The sequence below is a fragment of the Taudactylus pleione genome, unplaced genomic scaffold, assembly GCF_031769625.1.
Source record: "Taudactylus pleione unplaced genomic scaffold, aTauple2 ptg000995l, whole genome shotgun sequence".
NCBI classification, from domain to species: Eukaryota; Metazoa; Chordata; class Amphibia; order Anura; family Myobatrachidae; genus Taudactylus; species Taudactylus pleione.
The window spans coordinates 523,121-542,148 of NW_028285396.1; the positions used below are offsets into that span (position 1 = coordinate 523,121).

A 19,028-nucleotide genomic window follows, 5' to 3' on the forward strand; every position below is an offset into this window, starting at 1 on the left:
AAAAATGGCCACCGCGAGCCAATCACGAATTTCAAAAATGAAATGGGCGCCGCTGCAGTACTCAGCAGAATGGCTGGCAGGGACTGGATCCTCTCTGATCCATGCCCGCCAACGCCCGCACCACCGCCGCCAGTTCCTCCGCCGCCGCTGGGTCCCGCCGACACCCACGCTGCTGCCGCCAACACCCGCACCACAGCCGCTGATGTCCTTACCGCTGCCACCGTGTCCCCGCCGCTATCCATTGTTGTGTTCCAGCGCCGCTATCGCCCGCAAACGACGGCCATCTTTGTGCACCCAAGTGAAGCCACAGTGAGAACACCTGCTGGAGGCTCCTAACTTAGGTTGCGCAACAAGTTGAAAAGTCCTATCTGTATAATGGCGCATTCATGAGGTAATAGCTTAAAAACTGTCACTTTCTAATTTACCTGAACCCCATAAGCACGTACCCTGGCACAATAGCTACCTAATAAAACAAATCCCAAGTCTAAATTAGCCCCCTACCCTGAGTTATGCCTTCCCCAAAAAAACCCATAGACTACAGCAGAAAAGTAGTCCTAATTGAGAATGTCAGAAAAATGTGACAGTTGGAGCTTTAGATTAACTCCCAAATCTCATTTTTTATGTTTATGCCCTGCCCATGCAGCACCGTGAGACAGTTCTACCCGCCTCTACCAAATTTCAACTCGGTACCTCTAATAGCTTTTGAGTTGTAGCCCCTTAAACACCCTGCCCCCCCTTCGGAATTCTCTATGGAGAAACCAGTTTTTTTCAGATGCAGCATTAATATAAGGGCACGACTGTGCCCTTATAATAAATAAATATATATATATATATATATACGCGTGTATGTATATATATAAAAAAAAATTATACAGCCATCTGGTTATACTTATTGATATCACAAGTACACCGATTTTCATCCGAAATGAACCAATACAGCTTTATTACTACTGTATCCAGCTGCAATTCAAGCAATAACTAGATTGTTGTTTAATCATTGGATACAGTTAATTCTTTTCTTTTTACTTCTAACAGCAGATACGAAACAGGACAATAGGTCAAAAATCATAAACAAGGTAGATTGGGATTTATCTCTGTGCTTTGATTTTTGTCAACCTACTGGGGTGAGTAGAGCAATAAACACAGTAATGAGGAAGTCTGAGGACTATTAGACCTGTACATAAGTGAGGAGAAACAGAATAATGCTGGGTGTTTTTTATTTAAGATAACAGGGGTGGGAAGTCACTCCATAGCCTGTAGTAGTTTGGTTTAATTTTGAACATGGAAGAACAATCAGTGAAGTTTCCCCACCAGAAGAGGCTCTGGTACTACTACTACTACATTTGTATAAAATTACATAAAGAGTGAGTGTAAAGTGGACAGGGGTAAAGCATAGTCACCACAAGAGAGTCAACAGACAAAACAGAACTGAAAATAAATAAGATCATGATCATACTACCCTCTATTGCTTCCTTTGTGTAGTGGCTGTTTTGTGTCCTTCAGCTAAAGGCAGCTTTCCTGTGAGAGGTATATTAAAATCCTGCTTATTTTATAGAGTAAATTCAATAAGGAGGATCACGGATAAGAGTGAGAATCACAGTAATGATCAACCACTTACATCCACCTCTATACACTATGACTTCAGCGATCTTATTGGATGCAAGAGAATTGATAGGAAACAACTGCGGCCAAAAAAGATCCTGCTGGCAAAATCAATCAACATGGTAAATGTAAAAGAAAAAAATAAAGGCAATACCAATCACGTAAAAAGAAACATTAGGGTTTTGTAGAGGAAACTCCTAGAAATAACCTGCATTTTGTTTCATCTCAAGTTAAAACTGAACAATAACAAACTCAACATGTACTGACATCCTCAATGCAAGAGATAGGTTTGGCCCCATGCGAGCGGCAGGTAAGGGGTGGGGGGAGAGATGCTTTGAATTCACTTTGAATCCACATTCACTTGAATAACATAGGCTACATAGCAGTCTGTACACAGGGCACACAGTGACATTGGTGAGTGGTGGGTGAAGGTGCTGCTGCCACCAGTCTGTATAGCACTGCTGGCCACGTGGGCCACTGCCACGACAGGGCCCCTGTGCAGAGCAATATAACTAGAACACCTCAAATAAAAAAAAAATAAAAAAACGTTGGCAGAAACGAGTTCATTGTGGCCAAAGCCGCTGGCAACAGCTAGTAAAAACTCATTAAATCATCAATCTAAGAGTCATTTATTTAAGTATACCATATCTACATAAGAACACCGCATGGCCAAATGTCATGGTTTGTTTTTCTGTCCTGTTTTTCAGTTTGTATTATGCTTTTAACTGGGAATCAGAAGTTCAAGTGAGCACCTTTTTGTTATCAAATGTGTTTAAAAGCTGGGAAACATGGAGATGGCCATACAACAAAAATGAGTAACAGCACCTTTCAGTTTAAATATTACTGTTATCCAGTGGCGTAACTAGGGCAGGGCGAGCGGGGTGCGTGCCCTGGGCGCCGTGGGACCACAGTACCGGCCCGCCCACCCTAGTTAGCCAGTGTAGCGCCGACCACAATGAGTGTGGTCAGCGCTACACATTTACACAGCACTGGCGCTAGGCTTCCAGCGCCGGTCCTGTGCTGCACAGCTGAGCCTGTTCCCTCCCCCTGAGCGCTTGCCCAATAGCGCTAGGAGGCAGGCTCAGGCTGTGCATAACACACGCATCGCCGCCAGCGCTGGCGGCGATGCGTGTGTTAAACAGCAGCCAATGAGAGTCAGATAGACTCTCATTGACTGCTGCAGCACCCACTGCTTCCGTCCAGCCCCTGCAGTGGGTATTGGGACAGATGTCATGACATCATGACGTCTGTCCCATAATGCTGAGCGCGTCAGCCCGGGAGGACTGGAGGACTGGTGGGCAGCGGCGGGAGCGGTGTCACGGACCGGAGCAGCAGCAGCGTGGATTCAGGTAAGTATATTTTTATATATATATTTTTTAAACCTATCTGCACTACTGGGGGCACAACGGGGGAGGGGGGTGGCTACTACTGGGGGCACCATTATTGGGAGGACCTCTACTGGGGGGGCTACTACTGGGGCACTTAATGGGGAGGGGGAACCTCTACTGGGGACTACTACTTGGGGGGGGGGAACTACCACTGGGGGCATTATGAAAGGGGCCTACTACTAGAGGCACTGCACTGGGGGGACCACTACTGGGGGCAATAATAGGAAGGGCCACTACAGGGGGGATCACTACTGGGTGCCTGCATAAGGGGACCACTACTGGGAAAACTGCATGGGGGAGGGGGGGACTACTGCTGGGGGCACTAAATAAAAGGCACTGCATGGGGGGGAGGGGACTACTACTGGGGGCACTATATAAAGGGCACTGCATAAGGGGATACCGCTACTGGGCGCACTGCATTGTGGGGACTGCTACTGGGGGCACTGCATAAGGGGGAACACTACATGGGGCACTGCATTTGGGGGGCCACTACTGGGGGTACTGAGTAAGGGGAACTAATTGGGGGTTGTATAAGGGGGACCACTACTGGGGATACTGTATAAGGGGCACTACTATGGGCCTGCATAATAGGGACCACAACTGCATACTGGGGGTACTGTATAAGGCAGTGTTGGCTAACCTTGACACTCCAGCTGTTATGGAACTACATAACCCAGCACGCACTGCTACATTTTTGCTATTAGGGCATGCTAAAACTGTGGCAGGGCATGCTGGGATATATAGGTCCACAACAGCTGGAGTGTCAAGGTTAGCCAACACTGGTATAAGGGGTACTACTGGGGTTAAGGTGCAAATGGATATAAATGTTCAGTGTGAAAATAAAGGGGTGTGTCATGTTGACATGCCCCATTTTTGAGTGACCACGCCCCTCCCCCCTTCAGCGCACGCACATCGGGGGGAGGGGGGCTCCCTTTTCAAATTTGCCCTGGGTTGCAAATACCCTAGTTACGCCACTGCTGTTATCTAGAGGTATGTAGGACCACCATATTACCAGCACTCTACAGAGACTATTCAATCCTTCATTCAGCTTCACCCACATGGACAGATGCCAATAAACCTACCGGTATGTTCTTGTTCTATATGAAAATACAGGACAACACGGAGGATAACCACAAATACAGTGAAAACCTTGATAGTGCACTGGTTTGTATCGAACACATGGCCTGCTTTGAGGCAGAAATGCTGACCAGTTTGGGTCACCAACCATTTAATGCATTATGGTAGTGTCTATCGGATTTATTAATCTGCTATAAACAGACCATAAGCCTTTCTCTACACCAGGGGTTCCCAACCACGGTCCTCAAGGCACACTGAAGCTGTATATACACGTAAAGATTTTCAGTCCAACCATCCAAATAGTTGATTGGTTGGAATGAAAATCTGGTAACGTATGGGAGTAAATGTTGATCAGCAATTTGCTCCTAAATGCCAGAAAACAGATGAAAATGGTCGTCGGACAAGTTTGTTAAATGTTTGATCTAAACAATTTGTTCAAGCAACAATTTTTGTCCATTTTACAGCGTTTGGGAGCAAATTGCTGATTGTCATTTGCTTTCATACCTTACCAGATTTTCATTCCAACCAATCAACTAGTTGGATGGTTGGACAGAAAAAGTTACGTGTGTATGCAGCTTAACAGTCCAGGTTTTAAGGATAACCTTACTTGAGCACAGGTATGTTAATTAGTACCCTAGTTATTTTGATTTAACCATCTGTGCTCAATCATGGATAGCACTAAAACCTGGACTGTTATACCCCTTTTACACTGGAGCTAAAACCCGGGTTATTGCAGGGGTAACCCGGACAGCTCCTTGGTGTAAAAGGGGTGAGGGTTGGTTCGCCGGGTCGAGTGACCCGGCAATCCAACCCAGGTAAATAGCAGGTTTTAACACCGGCGTAGTCCGTGAAACCCTGCTGTGTGTATGACGCACTTCGGGTCTTGATGACCTGCAGTGTGCCGCAAGCCGGTCGATTGGTCCGGCTTCAGTGGCGCTTGGAGATGACGTCATCTCCAAGCGTCCACTTTCACACCGGAAAAGCTGGGTCTATGCAGTCCCGACTGCGGTGTGAGCAGCGCCGACTTGGGAATATCCCAAGTCGACACCAGCTAAATTCCGGGTCTGATCCTTATAGGAGCCCTGTTCCAACTCCGGGTCAGACCCGGAATATTGGTGGAAAAGGGGTATTAGTGTGCCTTGAGGGCCGAGGTTGGGAAACACTGCTCTACACTCACAAATTCTAATACAAAATATATGATGACTGGTCAACCGTAAAAAGCTCAACATTCAAAAGGTCGACACATTCTAAAGGTCAACAGTCAAGAGGTCAACATGGCCATTAGGATAACCACTAATACACTGACATGCATTTAGGTCGATATGGCTAAATGGTCAACATTCAAAAGGTTGACCTTTAACATGTCGATAAAAAATGTTTTCGTTTTTTTTATGACGGTTGGGATTAGGGGTTACCCAACCCGAATCATCGTAAAAAATATGTTGATATTTAAATGTCAACCTTTTGAATGTGCCAACCATTTAACAATGTCAACCTAAATACATGTCTACATATTTGTGGTCAACCTAATTACCATGTCGACCTTTTGACTGTCAACATTCAGAATGAGTCGACCGGATACCAAATATATTCGTTCTGATGATTTCTTGAAACCTGTACACATGTATTTGTGAATGCTATCATCAGTCGGTTTAAAGCAGCCTGCTTTCTTTTTTTTTTTCTTTATTATTAAACATTTTTATTGTATTCCTACAATGTTCGAAGTGAATATAAATAAATGGGTTACAAGAAGTGAATCAATAAAGAAGTACATTGGTGTTAACATCAACTAATAATTTTTTTCATTTTCATGGGGGGAAGAAAATAAAGGAGGGGTGGAGGGGCGAGGGGGTGGAGGGGAGGGGGAATTTGGGGAGAAAAACAAGGAAGACTGCCAGTCTTTTTAGTAAAAAATCCAGAACGATAGTATTATCAAAAAAGTAAAGAAAAAATGTTACAACAGATTAGTCTAGGAGAGACGTCGTTGTAGGGACCAAGTGGTATTTTCACAACACAATCAGCAGTATCAGTGGGTAGGTAAGCTAGATCTAGCTCCCATTTCACATTAAATATCTTAACTCCCTTTTTCAAAGCAGCTTGCTTTCTACATGAAGAACCCCTTTAAAATATTTCTTAACAGAAATTGCCCAAAATCTGACAACCCTTACCAGCGTTCCATTGATTGTTGCCTCCAACGAGTCTACAAGCTCAGCAGTGACACCAATCAGTTTATGGTAGTCAGACTGCATCTTATTGAAGCGCTTCATATAGGTGATGGCTTTTTGCTCAGCTTCCACCAACTGCTGCTGCAGGTGCAGGTCTGCAAAATATAAAAGGTAGGATTTTTGCGTCTGTTTGCAAAGAGAAGCTCGGTTATCAAATATCATAGTATAGAATCAATGGAACTTCTAAATTTGCAGGAGAATGACCTTGTGTCACACCCCCGTTTTTAGTCACACTGGGGCGAGCCCAGCACATTGAAAATACACAATTCACATAATCTTCCCAATTTAACTTTTTCACGGTTGAAGTGAAAGAAAAAGCCAGAGCAATATAGAAAACATTGAAAAATCCACGTTCACATAAAATACACAGAAACAAGCCAGATCCACATAAAATATACTGAAACAAGCCAGATCCACATAAAATATACTGAAACAAGCCAGATCCACATAAAATATACTGAAACAAGCCAGATCCACATAAAATATACTAAAACGAGCCCGATCCACATAAAATACATTTTAAAAACCACATCCACTTAAAATACATATTGAAATCCAGAACCACATAAAATACATTGAAAAAGCAAAATTCATATAATACACACTTCAGCTCCTCCATGTGTCACTCCAGCCCCTCCCTCGCCATTCCAGACCCCTTGGGTCTTCGATCAGATTCAAAATGTCACAGATGGGAGCCCCTGATGCCTCATTCTGGCACTTAATTTAGGAATGACGTAAAGTGCAATAATATTGGGTTAAAGCTTGGGACTGAATCATGTAGACTGTGCCTGTTTTGCCTTCATTGGATCCTATTATGTGTCTCTGGCATTTCCCAGAAAGAATCCTTTCATGCTCTGATATATAAAAGTGTTTTTAAGCTGGTGACACTAGCTAAAGTTATTATAGCCAGGACTTGGCTTGCAGCAGACCCTCGTGATTTTTTCAAGTAGCAGGCCCTGGTGAACGAGTCAATGAACCGTGAACACTTTCTGTATACCTGTAAGAAAGTTTTGGGCAAGCATAATAAAACCACGGCCGACAAACTGTGGTTATCATGTTATGTTATATTTTAGTTATTTCGCTGTACTATGATTGACCGATTGATTGATTAATAATTTTTGCTTTGTGGTTTATTAACGCTATTTCTATTTTAGTTTTCTGTGTTTGTTTTCTAACATGTAAAGTTCAATTAAAAATACTTGATTTGTTTTAACACGACCACATTAGTGTGAATTGAATCTCTGGCTATGGAACAGAGGGCTTGATTCAGACCCGGTCGCCAGCGCTGAGCGCTGGCAACCGGGTCGATGGTGGCCCAGAGCGCATGCGCACGACGGATCTGGCTCCGTCGTGCGCATGCGTGAGAGCTGGATAGTGACGGGCAATCCGTCGCTCCGGGTCTCGCACCAAAGGGGGCGTGCTGTCAATGTTGAGTGACAGCACGCCCTCTTTGGTGGGCGGGTCGGGGGGGTGGCTGCCCAGCCTGAGGCGTTCCCATGGGAACGCCTACCGTTTGGGGGCGGCCCCACTGACATCACAAGTGATGTCAGTGGGAGAGCTTTCGGCTCTGCTTGAACCGAAAGCTCTCTGGGGCTTGCGGCCACGAGACCCTACCACAAGGGTCTCGTCGCAAGCCCGATGGTCGCGATGGTCTTGACCATCGCGACCATCATCCTGGCCACTCGCATTAGCTGTGGGTGGCAGCCCACAGCAATGTGAGCGGCCAGGAGGCCGCTCCATAAAAAAAGAAAAAAACGCCCTGATTCAGAATGAGCGCTCTGTCAGAGCGTCCAGCTCTGAATCAGGGCCAGAGTTCTAATGTACATTTTCCATCATAGGCTGCAATAATCATATGTATTTATAATCATATAGTAAAAATAAATCACACACTGTATATTTACATTTACAAACCACATAGCATCAAAAATGCAATTACAGCTCTAACTTGTACTTGCAATATTAGGATTTTATTATTGTCAGTTTAAAAGTAGAGATATGGTAAGAACTTACCTTTGTTATCTCTTTTTCTACGAGGTCCATAGGGTCCACAGTAAACCTTGAAGGTATAGGTGATGGTGAAGACATCCGGGCACCGCACAGTTACATTTTTCTCCCAGGATGCAACGGGGCCTCCTTCTATACCCTGCCCCCAGGCCAGTGGTTCCTCAGTTACACAGCAAGCCAAAGGCCAGAGGAGGATAAAAGAGAGAGAAGAAAGTCTGAAACACACTAGAATCACATTCTCACACAGAAGGAGACGGAAAACCAGTGACCAGGGAGAAGCCCATCTGAAGCACAGGTGTGTCAGGGTGGGCACCCTGTGGACCCTATGGACCTTGTAGAAAAAGAGATAACAATGGTAAGTTCTTACCATATCTCTACTTTTCTACTTCAGGGTCCATAGAAGGTCCACAGGAACCCTTGGGGATTCTCAAAGCAGTACCCTCAAGGGCGGGGACGCTCCTGTGCAGAAAGGAGAATCCACCGCCCGAAGGAAGCATCCTGAGTGGCAAAGGTATCAGAGACATAATACCTAAAAAAAAGGTCTGGATAGAAGACCACATGGCCGCCTTACAAAGCTGTACAGCCGAGGCACCACGACTAGCTGCCCACGAAAGGCCTACAGACCGAGTAGAATGAGCAGCAACAGAGGGCAGGACTGGAAACCCCTCATGAATGTAAGCCTCAGAGATAGACATGCGAAGCCATCTAGCCAAAGTTTGTTTATTTGCTGGCCATCCTCTCTTGTGGAAACCATAAAGAACAAACAAGGAGTCCGATTTTCGGAGAGAACTGGTCCGATCCACATAAATCATGAGCTCACGTACCACATCCAATGAGGCCTCCTCAGCCGACAGGTCTGGGGAAGTAAAGGTAGGCAGGTTTTCTTGCTCTGAGCATGGTATTAACCACAGAGCTGGAAAACCCCTTGGCCTTTAGGAGGGATGTCTCAAGAGCCACGCCGTCAAACATAGACGACCTAGATCCTGGTGGCGGCAAGGAACTTGAGACAACAGATCCGGACGTTGAGGCAACAGCAATGGAGTGACGATGGAGAGACTCCGTAGATCTGAGTACCATGGATGTCAGGGCCATGCTGGAGCCACCAGCAGGACCATTCCTCCCTCTTGTTTGAATTTTCGAAGTACACGAGGAAGAAGGGAGTTAGGTGGGCCTTCCCCTTTGTGTACCTGTTTCCTCCAGACTGACAGAGCATCCACCTAGAGAGCTTCGGCGTCTCTTGTCCTGGACCCGTACTGTGGCAGCTTGTGATTTAGCAGAGAAGCCATGAGGTCCACGTCTGGAAGGCCCCACCTGTCCACTAGGAGCTGAAATACTTCTTGGTGAAGAGACCATTCCCCTGGATGCATGTTGTGACGGCTGAGGAAGTCCGCTTCCCAATTCAGCACTCCCGGAATGAACACTGCCGATATGGCTGGTAGATGGCCTTCCGCCCATTTCAGAATGCGTGACACCGCCTGACTTAGAGTTCCTCCTTGATGGTTTAGATAAGCCACTGTTGTGGCATTGTCTGACTGCACTTCCACGGGTTTTCCGTGAAGTAACAGCCTGGTGTCACACTGGGAGGCGGGTTTTTGAAAGCCGAGGCCTGAGGCTGCGGGAAAAAACGAAGGCGAGGGGCCTGGATATATGATCTCCGCATCCACGGATCTTGGTCGTTGGCTAGACCTAGTCAATGGTGCGGAGTCTAACTCACAGTGAGGTGTTCGCCAGTGACCCCTCCAAGCAGGATATGGACTTGAGCTGCACCCTGTAAGCAGCTCGCGGTTTTTGCCTAGGTGAACAAGCCCCGCAGGGAAAAGAGAAATAAACACCCGTGGCCCAAGGGAAAATGCCTGAAGGAGGCACATGGAAAACTGGGTAGAACCCCTGGCTTGGAATTCAGCACATGAGGTGCTAGGAGAGAGTGCACTTGGACACACTGGAAGACTGGCAGTTGTAGCAGAACACAACGCAGGATGTGACTGCGCGTACACCTTACCGGGTTGCCGGTAGGAGAGAATGCACTACGGTGTAATGTGATCTAAAACAGGCAGAGACAGAGAGACACAGTAACGAGATGGGTAGTGGTACTGCGTACAGGCTGATACGGTAAAGCACTGCAGTGAGGTGGAAGGTACAACTGCACACAGGCTGTGAAAGTAAAGCTCTGCGGTGAGGTGGATGGTATAATTGCACACAGGCTGCGATGGAAAAGCACTGCGGTGAGACGGATGGTATAACTGCACACAGGCTGCGATGGTAAAGCACTGCGGAGAGATGGATTGTATAGCTGCACACAGGCTGTGAAGGTAAAGCACTGCGGTGAGATGGATGGTATAACTGCACACAGGCTGCAATGGTAAGGCACTGCGGTGAGGACGCCCTGTTGCTCAGAAGAATACTCTGGAAAGAATACACTGGAAGCAGGGGAACCTGCAACAAGACTCCACTAGTAACACTAGCAGCGACAATGGTTGTTCAGGCAACTACCTGGAGCACAGGAGCCGGATATATACCCCTGGAAGCCTGCTGAAAGGTCCACAGTGTCAGCTGACTAGCCAGACCACACAGGGATGGAAGCACTGTCATAGGAAAGTGTCATGGCGGCGCCTTGACGGAAACTGCGATCCTCGCTCACCAGACCGCCCGACACAGCAGCTTCAGGGTGAATGCTCGACTCCTCCCATGTCGCCACGCCAGCCTCCCGACTGCCCGGGAAGCCAGAGGAAGCCGGCGAGACGGTAAGGGACGACCGATCCCCGGCTGAACTTTGACACCTGGTTTGCTGCAGAGCCCTGAAAACTGCCCGCAGTTCCAATATATTGATTGGAAGCGCAGATTCCTCTGCAGTCCACCTTGCCTGAAAGGCGTGTGAACCAGTCACTGCGCCTCAACTCCGAAGACTGGCATGCGTCGTCAGAAGGACCAAGTGCGAGATCCAAAAGGGACGCCTCTTGTTGAGGTGGGCCGTCTGTAGCCACCAAGTCAACGACAGACGCACCTCCGGAGAGAGCACCATCAATGGAGTCTGTATATGATGGGGTAATCCGTCCCACTTGGAGAGGATCGATTTCTGCAGAGGCCGGGAATGAAACTGGGCATACTCTACCATGTCGAACACTGACACCATAGATCCCAGCAACTGCATTGCTGAGTGGACTTACACTCGGCAACTGTGAAGGCATCTGCGTACTCGCATCTGCAAAGTGGAGATCTTCTCGGCTGTCAGAAAAATCCTCTGCTGTTGTGAATCCAACAGCGCTCCCAGATGGAGCATCCTCTGAGACGGAATCAGTGAGGACTTCTTCCAGTTCACCAACCACCAGTGTACCTAGAGCACAAATATCGGTAGCTGCAGGTGGTGGTGAAGGACCTCTGGAGACCCTGCTAGCAGTAAGAGGTCATCCAGGTATAGTAACAGGCAGATCCCCTGCAGCCGCAGATAGGCTGCCATTACTGCCATGACCTTTGTAAACACCCAAGGAGCACTGGCAAGGCCAAACGGTTGAGCCTGAAACTGGAAATGCTGTTGTGACACAGCAAACCTGAGGAAACGTTGGTGAGTTGAAGTAATTGGAATATGCAGGTCTGCATCCTGGATATCCAGAGACAACATAAAATTCCCAGTTTCCATAGCCAGTATAACTGAGCGTAGGGTTTCCATCCTAAACCTGGGTACCCTGAGAATTTTGTTCAGGAACCTGAGATTGAGATTAGGATGGTAAGAACCATTTGGCTTCTGGACTAGAAAAAGGCTGGAATAATACCCTGTTCCTCTTTGGGACATAGGGACTGGTACTATGACTCCTGCCTGTAGCATGGATTGTACCACCTGTTGAATAGCCAAAGCCTTGTCTGCGTTTTTCGGAAGCCCTGTGTAAAAGAATTGATGGGGAGGCCTTCTGCGGAAGGAGAGGGTGTACCCTAGAGAGACCACTTCCCTCACCCAGGAATCCGTGGTAGTCTGACACCAGTGCTGGGCGAACTGAAGAAGTCGGCCTCCCACCCTGGGGTCCCCCAGGAGGAAGCCCGTCCCGTCAAGCGGAGGGCTTGTCATCAGGTTTGGCAGCCGAACGTCTGGTACTCCAAAGCTGGTTTTTAGGCCTGGATGATTTCTTGGCGGTGGATGGCCTGGAAAGGACTGAGTTCTAGCCTTACCTGGAGCCCGATAAGTCCGAAAGGACGGAGTCCGAGCCCCTGAAGAAGCTGGAGCTGAAGGCAGACAAGCCGACTTAGCTGCTGCTAAGGTATTCACGATCTTGTCCAAATCAAGGCCAAACAAGACTAACATTCCAACCCCTTCTTGGATCCTGCATCAGCTCTCCAAGAACGGATACACAGAGAGCAGCGAGCCGCAAAGGCCGCCGAAGAAACCCTGGCATTAAGTAGGCCAATATCCAAAGCTGCCTCATTTATATAGGTAACAGAATCTTCGAGATTTCCCACCAGATTCAGCTGCTCCCTGGTAGCATTAGAGGCTAAAGGATGTTTCAAGGCTGTTAGCCCAACATTCCATGGCCCGAGCCACCCAGCAAATGGCCATAGCTGGTCTGCACTCCGCCCCCGAAAGGGAATAAACAGATTTAAGGCATACCGCTACCTACCTATCTGTAACATCCTTCAGGGATGACATGGAAGGCATAGGAAGCGTTACACTTCTTACCAAGCACGTGACACCAGCACCGGTGGAGTCTCCCATTTGGAAAAATAATTTGCAGCAAAAGGGTAAGCAGAGACTAGACGCTTCTGCGGTTGATACCGCTTTCCAGGCGTTTTCCAAGCTACTTCCAAATGATTCACCAATTGGTCAGACAATGGAAATGTAGCCTCAGTCACCTTTTCTTCCATGAAATATGCATGCCTAGATTTAGGCGCAGGAGGCTCATCTTCCTCAATTATCAGGACTGCCTTTACAGCTTGTATTAGCCCTGGAATATATATTTTAGACGAACCCTGCCTCCAGAGGAGGTGGCTCAGAGTCAGACTCATCCAGAAGCAGTCCATCATCAGATGACACATCATCATCATCCCATACAGTAGATTGCGACGATAGCAAGACCCTTTTAGCTGGTCTGCTGATAGGTGGGTCATTCTGACGTACCTCAGATGCACCCTGCATTATAGCAGGAACTGTATTAACCCACTGAGGGGCAACACCTGTGAAGGTGTAGGTGGCTGCAGCAGGTTTTGCGCTGGTAAAAGGTGCGGTTGTTGAAAACCGAACTGTGGACACATAGGAGGGCCTGCTAAATGCCCCGCAATGGTTGTTAGTGCTTTTGCAAAGCACTCCTATGGCGGCTCCTGCTGAGCGGCAGAAGCCTCAGAAGGACCCGGGGCAGTGTAACACTGGAAACATAACTCCTCAGAGGCTATGTCCCCTGCCCCTAACACTGCTGTACATTTTGTACAGAGCAGTTTAATAGGGGCTAAATTAGTCATATCACTCTCACTGCCAGACATAGTGAAGAGGATCACTTAATAACTGAGTCTGCGCTCAAACTGTGTCAGAACTGTGTCAGACTGCGTCTCAGCTTGCGACTTATGCCACACCCGCACAACACCAGTGCTATGGCTCAGAATACCAGAATATGTACAGGGATAGCAAAAAAAGAATTACAGTTTTTAGCAAGAAAACAGACAGACAGTGCTAGCATACAGTCGCAAACAAATGCAGAAAACGACAATACGACTTAATGGCACTTCCTTAAGTCAACTACAGAGACTTAGCGTCTAGTAGGACAAAAGTGCTACATACACTGACCACCAACCAGAGGAGAGGTATGTAGGGGGACCTGTATGCCGCACCGCCTGTCGAGATCAGCGATACACAACCAGGAGAATGACCGTCGAAGAACTCATGGGAAGGTGGAGCCGGAAGCAGGAAGCTGTCACAGATCAAGCCAGACCGCAGTGGAAAGGCACGCTGAGCAGCGGGGAGGAGCCGGCTGTTAAACAGGGAAGGCTGCCTCCCCTGGCCAGCATTTAACCCCTGGGACGCTGGAGAGTTCCGCAACTCCAGTCCCCAGTCCCAGGTGGCTTAGTGTGGACGCAGGACTCAGTGCCTGGCCACACTTGCTGTCATCCCTAGGGTGTCTCCCAACCCTGGAGGAAAAAGACTGCGACTCGGCACGTTCCACCGTGGCGCATGGCGCTTACCTGCACCCCGTAGTACCCTGCCACAGTCTAGGGATCCTCAAGGGTCCCTGCTAGCCAAGACCCCTGAGGCCCGCCGTGAGGCATGGATCAGTACCGGCGTCTCAGCACCAGTGGGGTGATGATGTGGCAGTGCGAACTTCCACTGGACTGTTCGCGCTGACCGCACTTATAAAAAACTTCAAATTTTCAGGGGCTGTTATAAACAGCCCCACTGCGATACAGTGACCCGACTCCGGCTGGGCACCAAACGAAAACTGTGGAGCCTCCGGCCCGGGGGCGGGTTATAGTGGGAGACTCCGTTGCATCCTGGGAGAAAAATTTTACTGCGTGGTACCCGGATGTCTTTGCCATCACCTATACCCCCAAGGTTTCATGTGGACCTACTATGGACCCTGAAGTAGAAATATATTTTTTGAACAATGCAATTACTCAATTGTTATTCTTACAACTAGGTTGTGACTAAGATATATACAGATTAAAGTCAGAGCCATGGGCGTAAAAACAAGTAAGTATTGCCTTACCAGATGATTTAAATATCGTCAAATCTGGAAAGCACAATATTTAGGAAATACTGGTGTACAGTTTATAAATTGTCAGTTTATGCAGATATATATTGTTACAAATGCTATACTGTATATAGCATGTACTGTAATGCTGCATACACACGGTCAGATTTTGTTTCAGATATGAACGATAACGATTGTAAAAATCGTTCAATCGTTCATATCTTTGACATGTGGGGCATGCATCGACGAACAATGCGCGTTCCCGCATGTCAGATAACGATCTCTGAAATCTGATGTGTTTGCAGTCAGATTTTAACATTTTCATTCATTTTAATACTGTCAGAAATCATTCAATCGTTCATCGTTGATGAAATCGTTGTAATAATCGTTCAATCGTTCATCTGACCATGTGTATGCACCATAAGTCTCAGTACATGCATCCCTTAATTAAAGACATTGAGGGTGATATAGAGGTGGACGCTGGGAAAACAGTTTCCCTCTGTGTATGCGTCCAGGCCACACTGTACAAAAGCTGCGATGGTTGCAGCACTGGGACGCAGATCAAAATGCATGGGGATCCATGCAATTTTGATGGGTGTTTCTGTGTGGTAACTGGGTGGTGGCTACCAGTCGCATACGTGTCGTCAGTGACAGCGTCTTAAGATGCAGTTGCACGGACACTGGTGGCCATGATCAGTCTGACATTCTGCACCTACCATAAGACTGGCCGATGGTGTGTCTTTGTGCGTATACTGGCAGAATCGCACCACAGCCGGTATGTGATTCAATAGGACGCCCATCAGCTGCATCATTACCATAAAGATGCAGTAGTGGCTGCGCCAAAAGACGCCAATGCGTCCACCTCTGAAGCACCCCCCACTGTGCCACAGTCAGTTCAGACAAACAAGTGATAACACAACTGTACATATGGCAAAGTATTAAACTTGAGTTACAATAGCTGAATAAAAATGAGAATATATTTAGTATTACCTCTGTTGTATTGGGCGCTCTCTTTCTTTATTAGTACATGTTAAAGAAAGGTACGGCTTAATGGGAAAAACACTTATCTCAAGAGATCTCTTCAACACATTAAAGTATTGTTTGGTTTCCTATGTATATATTAGACAAAAATAGTTGCTAATCTTTGCGAACATCTCACAGCTACTGTACAGCCAACACGAGTGTCTCAGATCATTCTATTACTAAGTATGGTACATCTCAGAAAAGATGTATCTTTATTCACTAACTCACAGCTATGTAATGCTTTGAAAAAAATCAGTTTAATATTATAACACTAGCTTGAAACGAATCACCATATGAAATAATGTGTTTTGAAAAATTGTTACAACTTTCAATCCAGCGGAAAGCTTGTGCTCCAACTAGGAGATATGAGAAATGTCCTGAGTGGCTAAAACTTAAAGGGTTGCACTAAAGAGCTCCGCATGTCCAGCCGCATTGCACGGTGGGAAATAAATGCAGATCTTGTCTGTATGGGGCATCTATGTGCATGCACCTTCCCTATCGATTCACTTGTGAAAGCAGCTATCATCACTCAGCTCACATTTGCACTAGCCCTATTTTGGGTAAAGTCAGATGGATCTCTGAGCCTGATTCAGACCCGGTCGCAAGCGCTGAGCGCTCGCAACCGGGTCGAAGGTGGCCCAGAGTGCATGCGTCTCATCGCAAGCTCGATGGTCGCGATGGTCTGGACCATCGCAACCATCATCCTGGCCGCTCGCATTAGCTGTGGGTGGCCGCTCCATAAAAAAAAAAAAAGACGCCCTGAATCAGAGCGAGCGCTCTGTCAGAGCGTCCTAAGTATACAAGTTGTACCAAACACCTGACAATGCAGTCCATTGGATGGCTGCTGCAACTTAGCCAGTCACTTTTATCAGCAATTGTTCACATGACTCACAGTTTTAGCTGGGAGTGAGGAGCTTACTGACAAAATTTAATTTTGATCTAGAGTTGTTCCTCAACATTACAGAACGTCAGTTTAAAAAAAAAAAAAAAAAAAACCTGTCACACAACCAATTTACTGTACACTGTTTCAACCTTCACATTTTGATTATTCCCGATTATTTGTTTATTCCCGGTCTATTTGATTGGATATTACACTACAGGTTGAGTTTCACATATCCAAAATGCTTGGGACCATAAGTATTTTGGAATATTTGCATACCATAATGAGATCTTGGGAATGGGACCCAAGTCTAAACACAGAATGAATGTATGTTTCATATACACCTAATACACACAGCCTGCAGGTCATTTTATAAATAAAATAATAAATAATTTTGTGCATCAAACAAAGTTTGTGTACATACATGAAATTAATTTATGTTTCATATACACCTTATACACACACACACACACACAGCATATAGGTAATAGTTTAAGGCACAATTTTTTTTTAAAATAACGTATACAAAGTTTGTACACATTGAACCATCAGAAAGCAAAAAGGTGTCACTATCTCAGTCACGGCAAAAAAATAAAATAAAAATCGGTATTTTGGAATATTTGTATATGGGAGACTCAACCTGTACCTACTTTATTTTAAAATATAACATTTACCCAGATACCACATTATAGTAATATTAGTAAAAAAAAAATTTTTTACTTTCATTGTATATTACTAGAAGCATTCAGAATCAGGGGCAGATTGGGCCACCGGGAAAGTTTCCGCTGGGCCGGTCCCCTCTCCCCCTGCTTTACACAGACTGACCAGCCGGCAGCTCTAACAGCTGCTACTGCGATCGAAGCTCAGCGCCGAAAGCGCAGAGGTCATTCAGTAGTGAAATGGATACAACAGCTACTCCCGTGGGGCATTGTGGAGCATGTGAGCGACACCTAATGGCTCCGCCTCCAGCAGCCACCAGTCCAGCGCAGGATCCAGGAAGCGGATGAGGGGCAGGCCGCAGGGGTGGCAGGGCTGTTTCAGGACTGGAGCGAGCAGCTGCAACTGGCAGTGACACCGTGTGAGTCACAATTTATCCACATGATTTGACATATGACTCCTTAAATTTTATATATATAAAAAAATCACATCCCACAAGTTGTGCAAGTTGTGTCGTAAAAGTTATTTAGGTGATGCCTAGGATGTGATGTAATAAAAATATTATGATTACATCACATCCCAGGCATCACCTAAATAACTATCACAACTTGTGGGGTGGGATGGGATGTGAAATATATATATATATATATATATATTTTTTTTTTTAATCTAAGACTGGCGTCTTTCCCAGTAATTTACCCGAATCCAATCGCCTCACAGGAACATCACTGCTCCAAGTGTGGCTTGGCGTTGTGACGTTGCTGTGACGTGTTTGCCCAGAGAAGTAGTCGTCAGAAGGACCCAGTGCGAGATCCAAAAGGGACGCCCCTTGTTGAGGTGGGCCGTCTGTAGCCACCAAGTCAAAGACAGGCGCACCTCCGGAGAGAGCACCATCAATGGAGTCTGTATATGATGGGGCAATCCGTCCCACTTGGAGAGGATCGATTTCTGCAGAAACTGGGAATGAAACTGGGCATACTCTACCATGTCGAACACTGACACCATAGATCCCAGCAACTGCATTGCTGAGTGGCCTGACACTCAGCGACTGAGAAGGCATCTGTGTGCTCGCATCTGCAAAGTGGAGATCTTCTCGGCTGTCAGAAAAATCCTCTGCTGTTGTGAATCCAACAGCGCTCCCAGATGGAACATCCTTTGAGACGGAATAAGTGAGGACTTCTTCCAGTTCACCAACCACCCATGTACCTGGAACACAAATATCATTAGCTGTAGGTGGTGGTGAAGGACCTCTGGAGACCCTGCTAGCGGTAAGAGGTCGTCCAGGTATGGTAACAGGCGGATCCCCTGCAGCCGCAGATAGGCTGCCATTACAGTCATGACCTTTGTAAACACCCAAGGAGCACTGGCAAGGCCAAACGGTTGAGCCTGAAACTGGAAATGCTGTTGTGACACAGCAAACCTGAGAAAACGTTGGTGAGTTGAAGTAATTGAAATATGCAGGTCTGCATCCTGGATATCCAGAGACACCATAAAATCCCCAGTTTCCATA

At 46.6% G+C, this 19,028-nt stretch overlaps 1 protein-coding gene across 6 annotated transcripts in view; it reads right to left on the reverse strand.

The window, feature by feature from the left end:
- The window catches only part of ARMC9 (armadillo repeat containing 9), a 185,628-nt gene that overhangs the window by 98,185 nt on the left and 68,415 nt on the right, over window positions 1-19,028 (reverse strand). For all 6 annotated transcript variants that reach the window (XM_088460934.1, XM_088460937.1, XM_088460935.1 and 3 more), the window contains exons 7-8: window positions 15,949-15,973; window positions 6,236-6,387 (exon numbers count right to left, since the gene is read on the reverse strand). In XM_088460934.1, coding sequence (XP_088317060.1) covers window positions 6,236-6,387; window positions 15,949-15,973 — 177 coding nt within the window. The remainder of the gene's footprint in view (window positions 1-6,235; window positions 6,388-15,948; window positions 15,974-19,028) is intronic.